Source organism: Callorhinchus milii, unplaced genomic scaffold (assembly GCF_018977255.1).
Source record: "Callorhinchus milii isolate IMCB2004 unplaced genomic scaffold, IMCB_Cmil_1.0 Scaffold11, whole genome shotgun sequence".
In the NCBI taxonomy this organism is placed as follows: Eukaryota; Metazoa; Chordata; class Chondrichthyes; order Chimaeriformes; family Callorhinchidae; genus Callorhinchus; species Callorhinchus milii.
This window is the reverse complement of record NW_024704752.1, coordinates 2,185,571-2,201,963: the sequence shown is the minus strand read 5'-3', so window position 1 is coordinate 2,201,963 and position 16,393 is coordinate 2,185,571. Positions and strand designations below refer to the sequence as shown.

Below are 16,393 nucleotides of genomic sequence, written 5' to 3'. Positions count from 1 at the left end.
GATGTAAGGTCTGAGCTCTTTTGAATCAGGAAACTTGGTCTTATATCATTGCCGTATATTTGTGCAATAACGTATTATCCTTGGCATTTTGATAAGAGGTCAAACCACCTTGAAGCACCTCGCAGGTAATTGCCATGAAGTGTAATGACTGCATTTGAGGGGAAAAACAGCATCCAATTTGTGCGCAGCACAAACAGAATCGCTCATTCCCAATGAAGCCGGAAGATCATTGGCTGAGACAGAATCTCCCTTCTCTAGTCACAGGATATTTAGCTCCAACCACAACAACAACTTGCATTTGTATAACGCCCTTCATGAGGGGTAGCTTCCAGGAGCGCTTGACAACGATGTTGCCTGACAACGAGCCAGGGGGAGAGGGAGGGGGGAGGTGACTGTAAGAACGATCAAAAAGGAAGGTCTTTAGGCAGGATTTGATTGTGGGGGGCAAGGTGGAGGAATTGAGGGAGAGAGTTCCAGAGTTTCGGGGCATAATAGTTGAAGTCACGGCCACAGATGGTGGATCGAAGGGCACAAGGGTCAATGAGGAGGCCAGAACCAGCCGAGCGGAGGCAGCGGGTGGTGGAGTGGAGGGTAAGCAGGTCGGAGAGGTTGCGAGGTGCGAGGCAATTAAGTGATTTGAGCTCCGACTTGACCGGACAATAAAGAGCTTTCCCGCACTGCATCAATAACAATAACAGAGCCGTACGGATTGTGATTGACAAATTAAATTGCTATTTAACTATTGTGATTTCTACATAATGGAAACGGAGGGGCTCATCTTGATTTACACTAAAACAAACTTGATCTTAACCTCTTGCGTGTTCTTGATAGTAATATAATAATAATCCTTGCGCGGTATCACGTCTCAAAGCGCTTCACAGAATATGCCGTAAAGTGGATCGACTGCATTTTGTGGGCAAAATACACCCTGAAGATTTAACTCCATGCTAATTATTTTGTGAGCAAAATGCACAGTCGATCCACTACGGAATATTTTGTGAAGCGCTTTGAGATACGGTACATGTATATTGGTTTGAAACAGCGTGTGTGTGTGCGTGTGCATGTGTGTTTAGCTGCCCATGTTTCATTTCTCTTTTAAGAGTAATTAACACGCAAATTGCCACTTGCTTGCATTTGGAAATGACGTGAAATGCTATTGTCAGAAGTGTCTAGATTAACTGCTGTGGTCCACGTCTGGACCAGCTTCTAGTCCTATCAGTGCTTGCAGTAAGTTTTTGTGGGTATAAATGGGGTTCCTCATCCCACTTGTCCTGCCCCCTCCCCAAATAGTGTCTCAATCGATGCCGCTGGAATATGAGCTGATCTGCACACCACAGTGCGCTCACAATGGAGGTAGCCGGACAATCTCGCTGCCCCTTAACACAACTCTGTAGTTAGCTTGCGAAACCACTGAAGGGTCAGCATAACTATAGGCTTTGTATTTCCAGGATGGGCTCTTGCTGCGCATCGCGTCACCCGCTCGCTCAGTCTCCGGTTGGGCGCTGCAGTCAGCAACGAGAGCTCCGACCACCGAAGGGGATTGCTCCTCTCCATCAACCTGGTGCTCTGTAGCTGAATCCTGCAAGTCCTGGGACCGAGGGAGAGCGCAATTAAAGCCTTCTGGCTTGGCTCTTTCAGAGTCACTTTCTTGGAGTTGTTGGGTTTTCCAGTAGATCCTGGGCTCTGTTTTTTGTGGGATCCGCTTGAACCGTTTCTGTGATTGGGCGAGTGATTCGGGGCCGCTGGACCGTGAAGCTCTCATCCGCTCGCTCTTTCCCCTCGATGGTTCCGCTATGTTTACAGCCTCTGTGCTGCTCCGTACGGAGGTGGGAAAGGACTCTTCAACACCCCCCGAAAAGTGGCAGCCAATGTGTGGCGGGTCGATAACCCTAGAGCCAGCTTCACTGGTTTCTCCTGTCAAACCTGTCTTTGGGACATCTCGAACCCTAGGTGCCAGGGTTTGGCTGCTTTGGGCACGGCTTGTGTCAGACATACTGCCAGGGATGCCAGGTGGATTGTGCGAGCCTGGCTCTTCTACAGCAAACTCCCAATGAACACTTGGTACCTGACTTCCAGAAATGCACTCATTTGTCTCGGCTGGTTTGCTGAAGCGATTACCTTTCCTCAGATCGCCGACTGGAAGGTGAGTAGCTGGATATAAAACTTCAGTAACCGGTTGTGCAATTTGCTCATTTATAGCAATGTCTTTGTCCTTAGCCTGAGAGCCCTGAGAAATGTGAACACCAGTCTCAGAGCCCTTCCGAACATGTACACCAGTCTCAGAGTCACCCAGAACATATACACCAGTCTCAGTGTCCTTCAGAACATGTACACCAGTCTCAGAGTCCTTCAGAACATATACACCAGTCTCAGAGTCACCCAGAACATGTACACCAGTCTCAGAGTCCTTCAGAACATGTACACCAGTCTCAGAGTCACCCAGAACATGTACACCAGTCTTAGTGTCCTTCAGAACATGTACACCAGTCTCAGTGTCCTTCAGAACATGTACACCAGTCTCAGTGTCCTTCAGAACATGTACACCAGTCTCAGAGTCCTTCAGAACATGTACACCAGTCTCAGAGTCACCCAGAACATGTACACCAGTCTCAGAGTCATCCAGAACATGTACACTCGTCTCAGTGTCCTTCAGAACATGTACACCAGTCTCAGAGTCTGTGAAAACGTTTAAATCGGTTTGAGAAAACTTCAGATGGTGTACAAGAGTCTGAGTGTCCTTGAGAATGTGTACATCAGTCTGAGAATCTTTGAGAATGTGTACACCAGTCTCACTAGTAGTTGCAGAATATACAGTTTCTTTGTCCTCAGTCTGTGAATTCCCAAGCGCACGCACATCAGTCATGTCGTCAGTCTGTGAATATTTTTCTGTGCGCACAATAGTATTGCCTGCAATCTGAAAGCACATGTTTTTCGTGTCACTCTCACAATTCGGTAGTAAGTCTGCCTGAGGATTAGTCTTGCTGCCGTTCTGAGGATAACGCACAGTGCCTTTGTCCTCTGTGTTAGAATTCCATACCATATGCACATCAGCCTCACCAGTAGTGTGTGAATGGACAATCTGTGCATCTTCAATCTGACATACCTGGAGTAGAGGCTTATCAGTCAGACCGTGCGGTAGTGTGTGTGCATTATTCTTGCTATCTGTCCGGGCAGGCTCAATATCTTTGTCCTTAGCCGGAGGAGTCTGTGGCAAATGTGCCTCAGCCTCACTGGCTTTCTGTGTGCACCTGGGATTTCCTTCCTGAGATATTGGCAGTTGTAGAACAGCAGGACACAGAGCAATGGGCTCATCAACAGCACTTGGGTGTTCAGTGGCAACTTCCACCTCTCTACCATCAATAGACGGGCATTTTGTTGGCACGGTCAAGTCAGGGGTACTGTGTATTTGGGTAACGTTGGTGTGGCCTTTGGGCTCTGTGGGAAACTGTGGGGTGAGTGGGATGCCTCCCACAACCTTCTTCGTGTTGGTACATTTTTTCAAAGGCACTTTTTCCCGGGGCTCATCAAACTGGAGCTTCTCAAACTGACTGCGAAGCCCGATCTTTGTGAACTTTGACTGCAGGAGCTGGAATCTATTGGGTCGGATCTTTCCCTCAGGCTCGAGCATTTTCCCTTTGGCATAGGCGTCAAGTGCCGTAGACAAGATCGTTAGACAAATGGAGTCATCGCTGCTGGTGTTCTTTCCCAGCAGGGCCATGTAGTTCAGTAGGTTATTGATCTCATCTGCCGTGCGTTTGTTCACAAACCTCTTGGCAATCTTCCGCACATCTATAGCTCGTGCCTGGTCTGCATCGAGCTCGAGAGACCTGGAGCGAAACAAAGGCCAGGGATTTGGGATCACAAAGGTCTGATTTGGTGAATGATTGCAGTTACTTGGCCTGCCTCGTCGAAGCGTTAAGAATGCTTTCAAATCGTCAAGTTCAGAACAAACTAAACTGATCGGGAACTGCAGGCCCCGAACAAAAAGCTCTGCTGTTAGACCAACAGAAGTTACCTTAGTAACTCTATCAGATTTGTCTTTGTATTTTTGCACAGCCGGGTGTCTGACACATATGGAAACCCATCACCATGCGTAAGAGTCTCCAAACCAAACTGAAAATTTTGTCCATAATAATAATAATCCTTGCATTTGATATAGTGCCTTATCACGTTATTGAGGCGTCTCAAACCGCTTCACAGAATATATTGTAAAGTGAATTGACTGTGTATTTTGTGGGTGAAACATGACAGTCAATTGTGTACAGCAGTGTCCCACAAATAGTGGTGAATTGAGTGACTAATTTATTACTTTGTTTTTAAGCAATTATTACCCCCGGAAAGTGATCAGCCAATTGACTAACAACCGGGTTCCTATTTACTGCTTGGTAAACAGAGGCGTGTGGAGTAAGGAAACTTGTCCAACATTTCACCCTGTCGGGGATTGAATCCAGGTCTCTCACTTGCGAGGCGAGAGCTCTAACCACTGAGCTGCAGGACTCCCACCTGCACTACACATACATCCCACCTACACATGGAAATCCCAGAGATATGTTGTTGGAATGGAATGTGCACTCTCTCCCTAAAGGGTCGTATCCTGCTTACCTAATTCCGGAAAGTATTAGGCGCAGGTTAGCAAAAGCCAAGGCTTGGAGACCCCAGAATGAGTGTTAGGGTAACTGCTGGAGCCTAACCGGCTAAACCGCATAGCTTGCCATTGATAACCAGATTGGCTGTGCTATTTTTGGAATAAGTAAACAGCCAAACAGCCAATAGTGGAGTCCTGTAGCTCAGTGGTTAGAGCGCTCGCTTTGCAAGCGAGAGACCTGAGTTCAATTCCAGGCAGGGCGCCAAACCTTGGGCAAGTTTCCTTACTCCACACAGAGCCTAATAATAATCCCTCCAAAAACAAAACAATAATAAATTGGTCATTTTCAATCTACGACTGTTTGTGGGACATTGCTGTGCGCAATTGGCTGCCGCGTTCGCCCACAAATATACAGTCAATTCACTTGGGACGTCCTCCCGACGTGAAAAGCGCTATATCAAATGCAAGGATTATTATTATTATTATTATTATAAATTGGGGTCTAAAATAAAGTTTGGCCTAATCATGTTCAAACTGACACAAAAAGCTTAATTATTTATTTCATCCCCACCTCTCCCCCATGAAAAGGGGTAACAGATGATATCGTATTTCTCATTGGTTAATTACAATTTTGCACACAAAACACACAGTCACTCACTTTACTGTAAATCCTGTGAAGCACTTTGAAACGTCCTCCTGACGTGAAAGGCACTATATCGGGTAACTCAATAATTATAATGATAGATTTTGTGTTCCACACTTTTAATATAACAATTTGCATTTATACAGCAGAGGGAAATGTCCCAGAGCGCTTTCACGCAGGATAGCGTCTCGAGAGCTGGTAATCTGATCGTTACCTTTCTGGATTAGCGATGTAGTACAGCTTCCTCCCCAGCTGCTCCAGTTCATCTTTAAACTCCAGGTTAAGGTAAAGGCTTGAAGGAACATTGTCAAATCCATACTGAATTCCATACAGGCAGCCTGCGATAGCTCCCGTTACATCACTCTCTCCTGTAGGGTCACAATTGGAAGATAAGAACAACGTAATCAGACTCGCAAACTAACAATAAAGTTGTTAATGCAGTAACCCTTTCATAGCTTAATTAGGTACATTTTGACTCTTATCCTGGGTCAGAAGCTTATGATTAGTTCAAGCCCCATGTAATGATGGAAATAATTGCATAAGTAGTGTGGAATGAGGCCATTGAAGGATTTATAGATAATAATCCTTACATTTGATATAGCGTCTTATTACCTCATTGAGACGTCTCAAAGCACTTCTGTAAAGTGAATTGACTGTATATTTTGGGGGCAAAATGCGGCAGCCAATTGCACACATCAGTGTCCCACAAACAACTGTGGATTGAGTGACCCAAAATTTTTTTTTTTGGTGGTATTATTACCCCCGGAAAACGATCCGCCAATCGACTAACAACCGGTTTCCTACTTACTGCTGGGTAAACAGAGGCGTGTGGAGTAAGGAAACTTGCCTAAGGTTTCACCCAGCCCGAGAATCGAACCCGGGTCCTCTCGCTTGCGAGGCGAGCACTCAAAGCACTGAACTACAGGACTTCACAGTTGGTGATATTTGCTTTCCTGCACCCAATCCCATTTTGGTTGTTTTGAGTTGATAAGCTTGAATATCACACTGGTGTTTGACCTTGGGATTCAGGAAAGCTTTCAACAAACATAATGTTAAACAACTCGGTGATGTGCTGAATTCTCTTGGGCAATTACAATTCTCATTTAAATACCAAATCACTAGCATTGCTTAAAATAGTGTGTTAATATATAGGTTAACAATTTGTCCTTAAATACTGACATTCACAATAGTGCCAAAGGCAATACTGGGAAAACAACAACAAGATTACATTTTTATAGCGCCTTTCACGTCGGGAGGACGTCCCAAGGTGCTGAAAACATGTTATCAAGGCATTCTTCAACTACAAAATACACAGTCTCGACATTTTATATCCTCTGAAGTGCTTTGAGATGTCCTGCTGATGTGAAAGAATTATAAAAAATCATAATTTGGTCACTCAATCCACGACTGTTTAAGGGACACTGCTGTGCCCAATTGGCTGCCGCATTTCGCCCACAAAATATACAGTCAATTCACTTTACAGTATATTCTGTGAAGCGCTTTGAGACGTCTCGAAGATGTGATAAGCCGCTATATCAAATGCAAGTATTATTGTTAAAGGCGCTGTATCAAATGTCAGGATTATTTTTCTTACTGTATTGCCTTCATTTGTGAGTTTGGGGGGTCAGTCACTGTTAAGAGTCTGATAAGACACTGGAAAGAGTGGCCTGAACCGTGATGTGCCATCAATAACTGAAATCAAACTCTACCCAAGTATTAAAATTCTGTCCACTGGTTTCATGCAGTGTTGTGTAAAAATATATGGTCACTGCTAATTATCTTATTGTGAGTGTTTGTATTCAGCCCGATGCGGCTCAGTATTGAGGGAGTTTTGTTGACAGATAAAACGTAGAGTGCATTATCAATTCTCTTACTACAACAACACATTACATTTACACAGCGCTTTTCGCATCAGGAGGATGTTTCAAGGAGCTGAACAGTCAAGGATTTGCCCCCCGAACTGAGGGTTGGGATCAGGAGGGTGACCGAAGACACGGTCGAAGAGTAGGGTCTTGAGATGGACCTTGAAGGAGGCAAGAGAGGGGGGAAGAGAAGGAGCTGTGGGATGACATTCCAAAGGGTGGGGGCAGAGAGGCTGAAGGTATGACCGCAGATGGTAGAGCAGGCAGGGCAGAGGATGTGGAGCGTGCCAGAGACCGCTGAGTGGAGAGCATGGACAGGTCGGTATGGAATATTACCCCAGTGAAACATGGCTGAATAACAGAGCTTTTTCCAGTCTCCTCCGGCCACCAACAGAGCATCGTAAGCAATCAGCGTAGTCTCCAGCCCCTTCTGCTTCCCACTCGACTCTGAACGCCACCCTCTGTACAGCTTGTCACATTTTTTTTTAGAAGAAAAACACAGCTGTTAGTTGCATTCACACGTCAGGTGGAAAAATGATCCCCATTAAGAGTAACCCAATACAGTGCAATGCTTGTGTGACCATTTGCCTCCGTCCGTTAGAACGTGAACACACTGTGCGTAACACATCAGATGTTGTCCTAACTATTTTGTAGAGTAAATCTGATCAAACATCAATCAGCCTTTCACTTGTTGCAGAGAGATTCATGCGGGAAACTAAGACAACAGCAGCAGCAAATCACATTTGTACAGCGCCTTTCACGTCAGGAGGACGTCCCAAGGTGCTGGACAGTCAGGGATCTGCATCTGAGCTGGTGGTTGGGATCAAGAGGGGTGGAGGGTGGGAAGGGTAGGGGTGGGGGGGGGGGCGACCAAAGGCACGGTTGAAGAGGAGGGTCTTGAGACAGGTCTTGAAGAAGGCAAGGGGCGGAGGGACTGTGGGATGGGCAAGGGAGCGAACTGCAGGATACTGATTGTAAAACAACAACAACAAACTACATTTGTATAACGTCTTTCATGTCAGCATGTGCTTGAGCGTCTCCAAACCAAGCTGAGAATTCCATGCATCCCACCAGCACATGGAAATCCCAGAGATAACTTGTTGGAATGGAATGCGCTCTCTCTCCTTGGAGGGACGCATCCTGCTTACCTAATTCCGGGAAGTACTAGGCGCAGGTTGGCAAAAGTCAAGGTTTGGGGACCCCAGAGCGTGTGTTTGGGGTAACTGTTGGAGTCTAACCAGCTAAAACCACGTTGAAATGTCTCAAAAATTATTCACAAATATTTGCTGTGAAGTATGTGTATTCGTAGGCAAACATATGTTTGTGGACAGCCAGATCCCACATCCAGCTATGTGGTGCATGAGCAATATTTTCTGGGGTGGGGGGGGAAGTAAAAAAAAAAAATCTTGTTTCTAATAGTGCCATGGGATCTTTTACGTCCACCTTAACAAGCAGACGGGACCTCAGTTTAATGTCACATCTGAAGAGTGGCACCTCTGGCAATTCAGCGCTGGAGTGTGAGCCTGGACGAAAAAGATCAAAGATCAAAGAGACAACATTGAATTACGAAAGGCTCTTGAAAGGACCAATTCCTGAGATATTAAAACTGCTTCACCCGTCCACAGTGCTGCTGCCTTGTAAGGTCTCATACCCCAGCTGTGAGACCCCGTTCTAATTGTGGTGTGCGGGCAACCTTTTGTCTGTTAAAAAGCTGCAAATGCTTAACCGGACACGTAAGGATTACAGAGTCGTTACCCAGTCAGCGCTGACAAGAGTCGATCGTCGCCAGCCAGCAAATAAAGGTCTACAGACATAATTTATTTTCAAGGTGCTATTCATAGCCTAGCAATGATTTGAGTGGTTGAGATATCATTGCCCCACTTCATCCTTACAGTCCTAATCAGGCGTTTATTATCGCCTCGTGGTCATTTATTCCGAGGCGATTACGTACAATTTTGCAATCCGTACATTTTTAAGCTATGATATGAAGCAAGGATCATTTTCTAATTCGAGCCCTTCAGCTAGTTTACATTTTAAAGACAATAAAGGCCTTGAAGGCATCTCTCCAGTTTAGAGTGCTCGCTCCATTCCTGGAGAGTGTGATGTTAGAATTAAGGCAAAACAAGCTAGGAGCGAACGGGAAAAAAATCCATAGCATCATAAGAATGTGGAATTCATTGCCTCTTCCTTCCAGAACACTCACCCTTCCCATCACTGCATCAAGCTGATATATTTCAACAGTTGATACCTTGTAAAATAACCACCTTTCCTGGCAACATCCGCCAGATAAAATTGGCCATTCAATGGCTGTTTGTGGGGCATTGACTGTTGTATTCACCTACAGTAGTCGATACACTTTACAGTGAATCATGTGAAGTGCTTTAGGATATCCTCCTGAAATGAAAGACACTATAATAATAATAATAATAATAATAATAAGCCTTGCTTTGATATCACATCATTGGGACATCTCAAAGCGCTTCACAGAATGCATTGTAAAATGGATTGACAGTATACAAAATTTGCTATATCAAATGTAGGGATAATGTTAATAAAAATGCCAATCACGTGAAGTTTGGATGAAGAAGACCCTTCTGCCCATTTGATCTCATCCTTCCAGAATCCCCAGCCTTCAGTCCTCCCATCACACATTGAGCTGTTTCTTAAGTGAAGTTAAGTGTGTGACTCCCAACCTGGTAAATCTGTTCCAGCCACAAATTCCACTCTGTGTGAATAAAAACTTAATGCCAGGAATTACCTTGTTTTGTTCTTCGATTTTGTAGGATTTAGGAAAAACGGGAATGTCGCATCCGTCCTTCTGGATTCCCCTCAACTTCAGGTAAAACTGCCAAATGGTTTCAAAGCAAAACCAATTCTCCCGATAATCTGTGAGCACGACATCATGTAAGTTTGTGTATTGCAATAAGTTGCTGAAGAGTAAAGTCTGAAAGGGTAAGCAATAACGCTATTACTCAAAGCCGTTTGAGACGCTTCAACTACATGACAAGGCGCCGTACCAGAACTAAGGATTATTATTATATATTATTATTTTAAGAACTGAATACAACCTGAGAAATGAGCGATCTTCTTTTCACAGTACTGCTCTGCGATGGGCATCACTTCCATCATCCTCCATCCCCAGTGAGCAATGGGTTTCCCTTGAATAGCGTATGAGGCGAAAAGCGCTGTGCAGAAAGTACCCAGAAAAGCTGTGGGGACAAAAGGTTTAGAGATAAGCTTTTCAGACACTCAGAAGTTCGGAATATTTTGATGGCGTAAATTTCAGATTACTAACAAAACTAAGGGAGTTGTTAGAAGAATATTTTTGATATACAGAGGGTTAATAGAACAGATCAGCAATGATCTTATAGAATGAGGGAACAAGCTCGAGGGGCTGATGTTCCTATGTTCCTGTGACATGAAAAACCCCAGCAAAAAAAAAACACAACAGAATCCAGTGAAATCCATGTTTTTTAAAAGGTAATTAGACAAATATTCAAAGGGGAATGGGGCTGTGGGACTGAATGGATCGATCTATGAGAGAGATAACAAGGATCCAATATGCTGAATTCTGTGCTCTAAATTCTATGACTGTAACCTATTTCGCTGCACTTATTTTCCCCCCTCTTTCACGTTCAAGAACAAGGGGCTTTGCAGTGCATGTTTGACATTGCTACCATTCCTGACTGGCCGCTCCAACACGTCAACACGACCACAATGGTGTTATATCCAGACACTGGGTCAGGCCTGCTTCAGACCCTCTAAATCCTTGATTCTATTTATACTATGCTGAGGACGCCAGAGTGGAAACACAATGTCCACAGAATCTAGCTGGCGTAAAGTTGATCAAAGCCAAACAGCACCACATGGTTCAAGTATTTTATGCACAATTATCTAACATGTTCCCAAAAATAATCGGGGCAGAGTAAAGGCCCGGTACATTGTGCTCTCTGGCTTACTGGACAATCAGAAGCATGAAAGGCACAGTCAGTGGACACGCTAATACACCAAACAACACTATATGAATCACTATATACAGGGTGTCCACAAAGTCCTGTTACGCCTAGTATGTTTTTCTGCAGTGCGCTGACCAACAACTGAAGCATGTGGAAGAATGATGATAATTGTATATAGAAGTGACTTCATTGTATTCAGTGCAAGTGTTTAACTGTATTTAGACATCCAGAGGATCGGTGTGTGGTGTGTGAGTGGCAAAATTTTCATGGCAGATAAAGAGCCTTCACCATGTTCGGTGCCAAATCTTAGCGAAATGCGCCTCTGACAGCTTGTTTCAATTCATCCGCAGTCTCATATCGCTCTTTTGTAGGGGTGGGTTAAGAGGACCTTTTGGACACCCCTGTTTCATGTCCCCGCCTCGCTCGCCCCACTATTGGCGGGCAGGCTTTCCGCCATTCTGCCCCCACCCTCTGGAACTTCATGGTGCAGTCCCTCCGTCTCGCCCCTTCCCTCAAGACCCATCTCAAGATCCTCCTCTTTGACCGTGCTTTCGATCTCCCTGCTTCCCCCCCCTGCCCTCCACCCTCCCCGACCCCGAGCTTGGGTCCGAACTCTGTTTGTCCAGTGCTTTGGAACGTCCTCCTGACGTGAAAGGCGCTATACAAACGTTTTTTTTTTTTGTTGTTGTTGTTGAAGCCTTACCCCTTCAACACGTTACCTGTTGGGAAACTGTGGGTCATCCGGCCACATTCGATGCTGGCTTGCAGGAGGTCGTTCAGTTGCTGTGGCTTTGAGAAGCGCATTCCAATACACATCGTCCTGGCAGCTGCTCCAAACATGGGCTCTGTGAATTGCACGTGACAGCTGCCTGTTACTGTACGGCCTTTGAATTTCACATCAACGAGGCAGAATACAAAGCAAGGTAACCACACGCATCATCCGTGGAGATGTTTTCTAAATTAGCAGGCTAATTAATACCAGCAGAGGTAGGGTCCATAATAATAATAATCCTTGCATTTGATATAGCACCATATCATGCCGTTGAGACAACAACAAATTATATTTACACAGCGCCTTTCAAATCGGGAGGACAACCGAAGTCGCTGGATCAGTCAAGGATCTGGACCCGAGTCGGGGGTCAGGATCAGGAGGGGAGCAGGGAAGGTGGGCAGGGAGGGTAGTGGTAAGAGGGTGACCGAAGGTGTGTTCAGCTCCAAGGAGACCCCGCTTACCACCAGACCCCCCACCCCCAGGAGATCCAAACCACCCATTACCCAAACAGATGCTTATTCCTTCACCCAACCAGGCGGGTAATATTTTAAAGGGAAATGAAGAAGAGGTCAAACTCCTTGATTAGACACTGCATATGATTGATGTTACCTTGTTTACTGAGCGGGATGAACCTCCTGGTCCTACAGTTGCGTGTTGGCATCTGGATGCTTTCTCTTGCTGGCGTTGGGGTGTTTGCAAGCCGGTTCTGGTGCGCGTCTAAAGCAAGCAGGTACCTCTTCGCCGCTTGACTGTAGAATGTTTTCAAGGATTCCTGCCCTGAGGGACAGCACAAATCTCTTCTATAATAATAATAATAATCCTTACATTTGATATAGTGCCTTATCACATCGTTGAGATGCCTCAAAGCACTTCACAGAATATACAGTAAAGTGAATTGATTGCATATTTTGTGGGTGAAACCTGGCAGCCAATTTCGCACAGCAGTGTCCCACAAACAGTCGTAGATTGAGTGACCAATTTATTATTATTTTTAAAGGAATTATTACCTCCGGAAAGCGATCTGCCAATCAACTAACAACCAGGTTCCTACTTACTGCTAGGTAAACCGAGCATGTGGAGTAAGGAAACTTGTTTAAGGTTTCACCTTGCCCGAGAATCAAACCCGGATCCTTTCGCTTGCGAGACGAGGCCTCTAACCTCTATGCTACTGAAGTAACGGGATCTTAAGATAGGATCAACAAGCGAACGTGGATTTGGATTGGCCTTAAATACTGTATTCACTCCGCACTACTTAGTGTGTGGGGAGAGATGTAACTTATTTTTTTCCCCCTCCAACTTTATCTGCTGCCAGCACCAAATTGTGCGTCAGATTCAATATGAACAGCAAACCGAAAGAAATGGACAAGTTCTGTATAAAAGTTGGTAAGTCAGCTGAGGCAGGCAGGTACTTAAGTTACATATAAAATCGTGGAATCTTACAGCACAGAAGAAGGCCATTTGGCCCATCGTGCTGATGCCGGCTCTTTGAAAGAGATACCAATTGGTCCCATTCCACTCTTCACCCACATATTTACTTTTCCTTTTCAAGTAAGTGTCCAGTTGTCTTTAATAATGTATTGAATAATGAATCTAATGTTGAATTATTCAACACAAGTACTGTAGGGTTGCTGGCAATGGCTAAAAGCCAGTGCAGTGCAATGATGTGTGGTTTCACATCCCTAACCTGCTGCTGATCACTGTAAAACACGTTAACATTAAACCTAGTTCCCTCCCATCCGAACCCTTTTAACAGTCAACGAGTCTATTGCGGTGGATGGCTTTGATACGGTATATTTTGCACCAGAAGTTACTGGAGAGTGAGATGGAGAGAAAATTATACACGTATTCCCCCTCCAAAAAAAATCTTATGAATTGAAATGAAAGTCATTTTGATAGAGGGGGAGGGGATTATATATGGAGGTGATTAATAATTGGGTGGATTTTAACATGCATCTTGATTTTTATTATATGGGACAGAGAGAGAGAGAAATTTGAACAGGACCTGGAAATGCACAAACAAATTGCGTATTTTCTTATTAGGGAATGGTTTCGCAAATCCAGGGATCGATTCGTGTAAAAAAAACAACAAGTGATGGAAGATCCGAAAGGAGGGAAGGAGAGAGGGAGAAAGGAAAGAGATAGAAAGAAGAGACAAAGAGAAAGAGAGAGAGAAATTAACAAGTTAAATAATACCAACTCACCAGAAGTCAAGGCTTCGGCTGTCGCTAAGTGCATCAGAGTATCAAAGGAGACCTTCCATTGGGTTGACTTTGCAACCAGTGCGTCTATCTCGTTGGATAAATCCGACTCATCTAACTTGAGTCCAGGTTTCTTGCACTCCTGGTTGGTGTTGTGAAAGCCCATGGCATTGCCCAGGGCTCCCAGCACCATAGCAGCTTCATATCTGTCCATCGTGTCCACCCAGAGAGAGAGAGACTGAACTGCAGACCAAAGGAAGTTCCTCTCTCTGCTGTCCAAAAGGTCTCAATAAATGGCCAGTTAATGTCAGTGCCTCTGGTCCCGCCCTGCATCCCATCCATTGGACCTGTAACAGAGTCCATGTCCCTATTAAGAACCAGCTGGCTTTCTCAGCAGCTTCAAATCGGAAGGGATTTAAATTCGTTGGGGATTAAATAATAACAATAATTTGGTCACTCAATCCCACCACTGTTCAATCACTCACAACTCGCTGGAAAGCGTTTTTTTTTGTTGTGGGGTGGGGGTGGGGGGGGGGGGGTCAGCCCGGTTTGCGGAACCCCATAACCGTCATAATAATAATTATTATTCTAACCGTTGTGTTTCATATAATAATAATCCTTGCATTTGATACAGCGCCTTATCACGTCTTCGAGACGTCTCAAAGTGCTTCACAGGATATACGGTAAGTGTAATGACTGTATATTTTTTTGGGTGAACCGCGGCAGCCAATTGTGCACAGCACTGTTCCAAACCAGTCATGGATTGAGGGACCAAATTATTATTTTTTTTTTAAGGAATTACTGACTTATTACCTTCAAGAAAAATAAAGAGCGATCAATTCTTACTTAAGAGTCTCCAAACCAAACTGAGAATTCCATGCATCCCACCTGCACATGGAAATCCCAGAGATAGATTGGAATGGAATGCACTCTCTCTCCAGGTGCTATCCTGCGTGACAGGCACCGTATAGGTGTGAGTTATTGTTACCATTAAGTCGCACCATAATTTTGCTTAGTAGCCTATTTCAAAACAGTTTCAAAGTTACAAGAATCTACTTTTTAAAAAAATTGATTATTAACAATGAGACGTCTCAAAGCTCTTCATAGTTTAATTAAGGATCAAATGGAAAGAAAATTGCTGAAGAGTTTGTGTGGGGTTCAGGTTATTCCAACGTGAATCGAATAAATTGGACAATTCTCTGATACTGTTCACTCCAAAATGTTCCTAATCTCTGTGTTCTCTGTGACATCAAATCAAAGGTGTTACACTCACACACAACGCCTAGAACAGTAAGCAACGTATCTACTTAATACACTGCAGATTATACATATATCGTGGACTCCTGTAGAGTACGGTGTTGGTTAGAGCGCTTGCACCACAAATGAGAGGACCTGGGTTCGATTCCCAGGCGCTGTGAAAGCCTTAGGCAAGTTTCCTTACTCCACACGCCTGTTTACCGAGCAGCAGGTAAGAAACCTGGTTGTTAGTCGATTGGCGCTTTGCTTTCCAGGGGTAATAATTCCTTCAAAAGTAATAATAATAATTTGGTCACTCAATCCACGGCTGTCTGTGCATAAATGGCTGCTGCGTTTTGCCCACAAAATATACAGTCATATATTCATTTTACAATATAACCTGTGAAGCGCTTTGAGACACCTCAACCACGTGATAAGGCGCTATATCAAAAGCAAGGATTATTATTATACACTCGTACATTATAAGACGGGAGCATGCGTGCACAAAGTTTAAAAGAAATGTTTTGAAAGAACACACGCAAACCTTCGATTTGAGTGCGTCTCCAGGCACATCCTCGCGTTGGAAATGGTTGACTTTGGGAACGACCTGACCTTGCAACCTGGCTCCATGGATTTTGAAAACCATTCAAGTGCAACATTATCATCATTGTGCTGTACATTATGAAGGGGTTTGACAAGGTAAACATCAATAGGTTGCTTCCACTTGATGGTGGGTCCATAACAAGGGACATAAAACCTAAATATAAATTATATTAAATAGAATTATATTGAATACAACTACATTGTGTGCGTGTGTGTGTTGGTTGGAAGGTGTTATAATTGGTAAATCATATTACTAACAATAAATGGATTATATTTTCATAGCTTCCCCCTCCACATAAATATCATGTTTCAGGCAATTTTTTTGAAATCACGTTTGTGATCTTGTTAGTGCAGATTATTTCTGTTTCGAAAGAAGTCCTTTGACACACCTCTTGTCCAAAGGCAGAACACAGATATTTCAGCAGGATAGTATGTTGAAGAATGTTTTTTTTTCTGTTTTATAAAATGTTATTTTTTTAAAGTAAAAGAGCGTGAGGGTGAGGGGTGCAAACCACTGTCTGGCTAGCATAATGTTGTG

General features: G+C 44.2%; 1 protein-coding gene across 1 annotated transcript; it reads right to left on the bottom strand.

The window, feature by feature from the left end:
- Nucleotides 1-874: 874 nt before the first annotated feature.
- Nucleotides 875-14,340, bottom strand: LOC103187989. Its single transcript, XM_042339382.1, has 8 exons — nucleotides 14,020-14,340; nucleotides 12,428-12,595; nucleotides 11,766-11,891; nucleotides 10,159-10,299; nucleotides 9,849-9,976; nucleotides 7,427-7,559; nucleotides 5,443-5,596; nucleotides 875-3,827 (listed from the first exon to the last, which is right to left on the bottom strand). The coding sequence occupies exons 1-8, from the start codon at nucleotides 14,228-14,230 to the stop codon at nucleotides 1,343-1,345; spliced, it is 3,546 nt and encodes a 1,181-aa protein (XP_042195316.1). The 5' UTR covers nucleotides 14,231-14,340; the 3' UTR covers nucleotides 875-1,342.
- Nucleotides 14,341-16,393: the final 2,053 nt, after the last annotated feature.

Bases quoted from the DNA above. Each gene is read 5' to 3' on its own strand.
- LOC103187989 (XM_042339382.1), bottom strand. From the start codon at position 14,230: ATGGACAGATATGAAGCTGCTATGGTGCTGGGAGCCCTGGGCAATGCC. The intron at 11,892-12,427 runs GTAACATCAATC...TGCAATTCACAG, and splicing joins CATCCCGCTCAGTAAACAAG to AGCCCATGTTTGGAGCAGCT. The intron at 7,560-9,848 runs GTAATTCCTGGC...AAATGTGACAAG, and splicing joins AAATCGAAGAACAAAACAAG to CTGTACAGAGGGTGGCGTTC.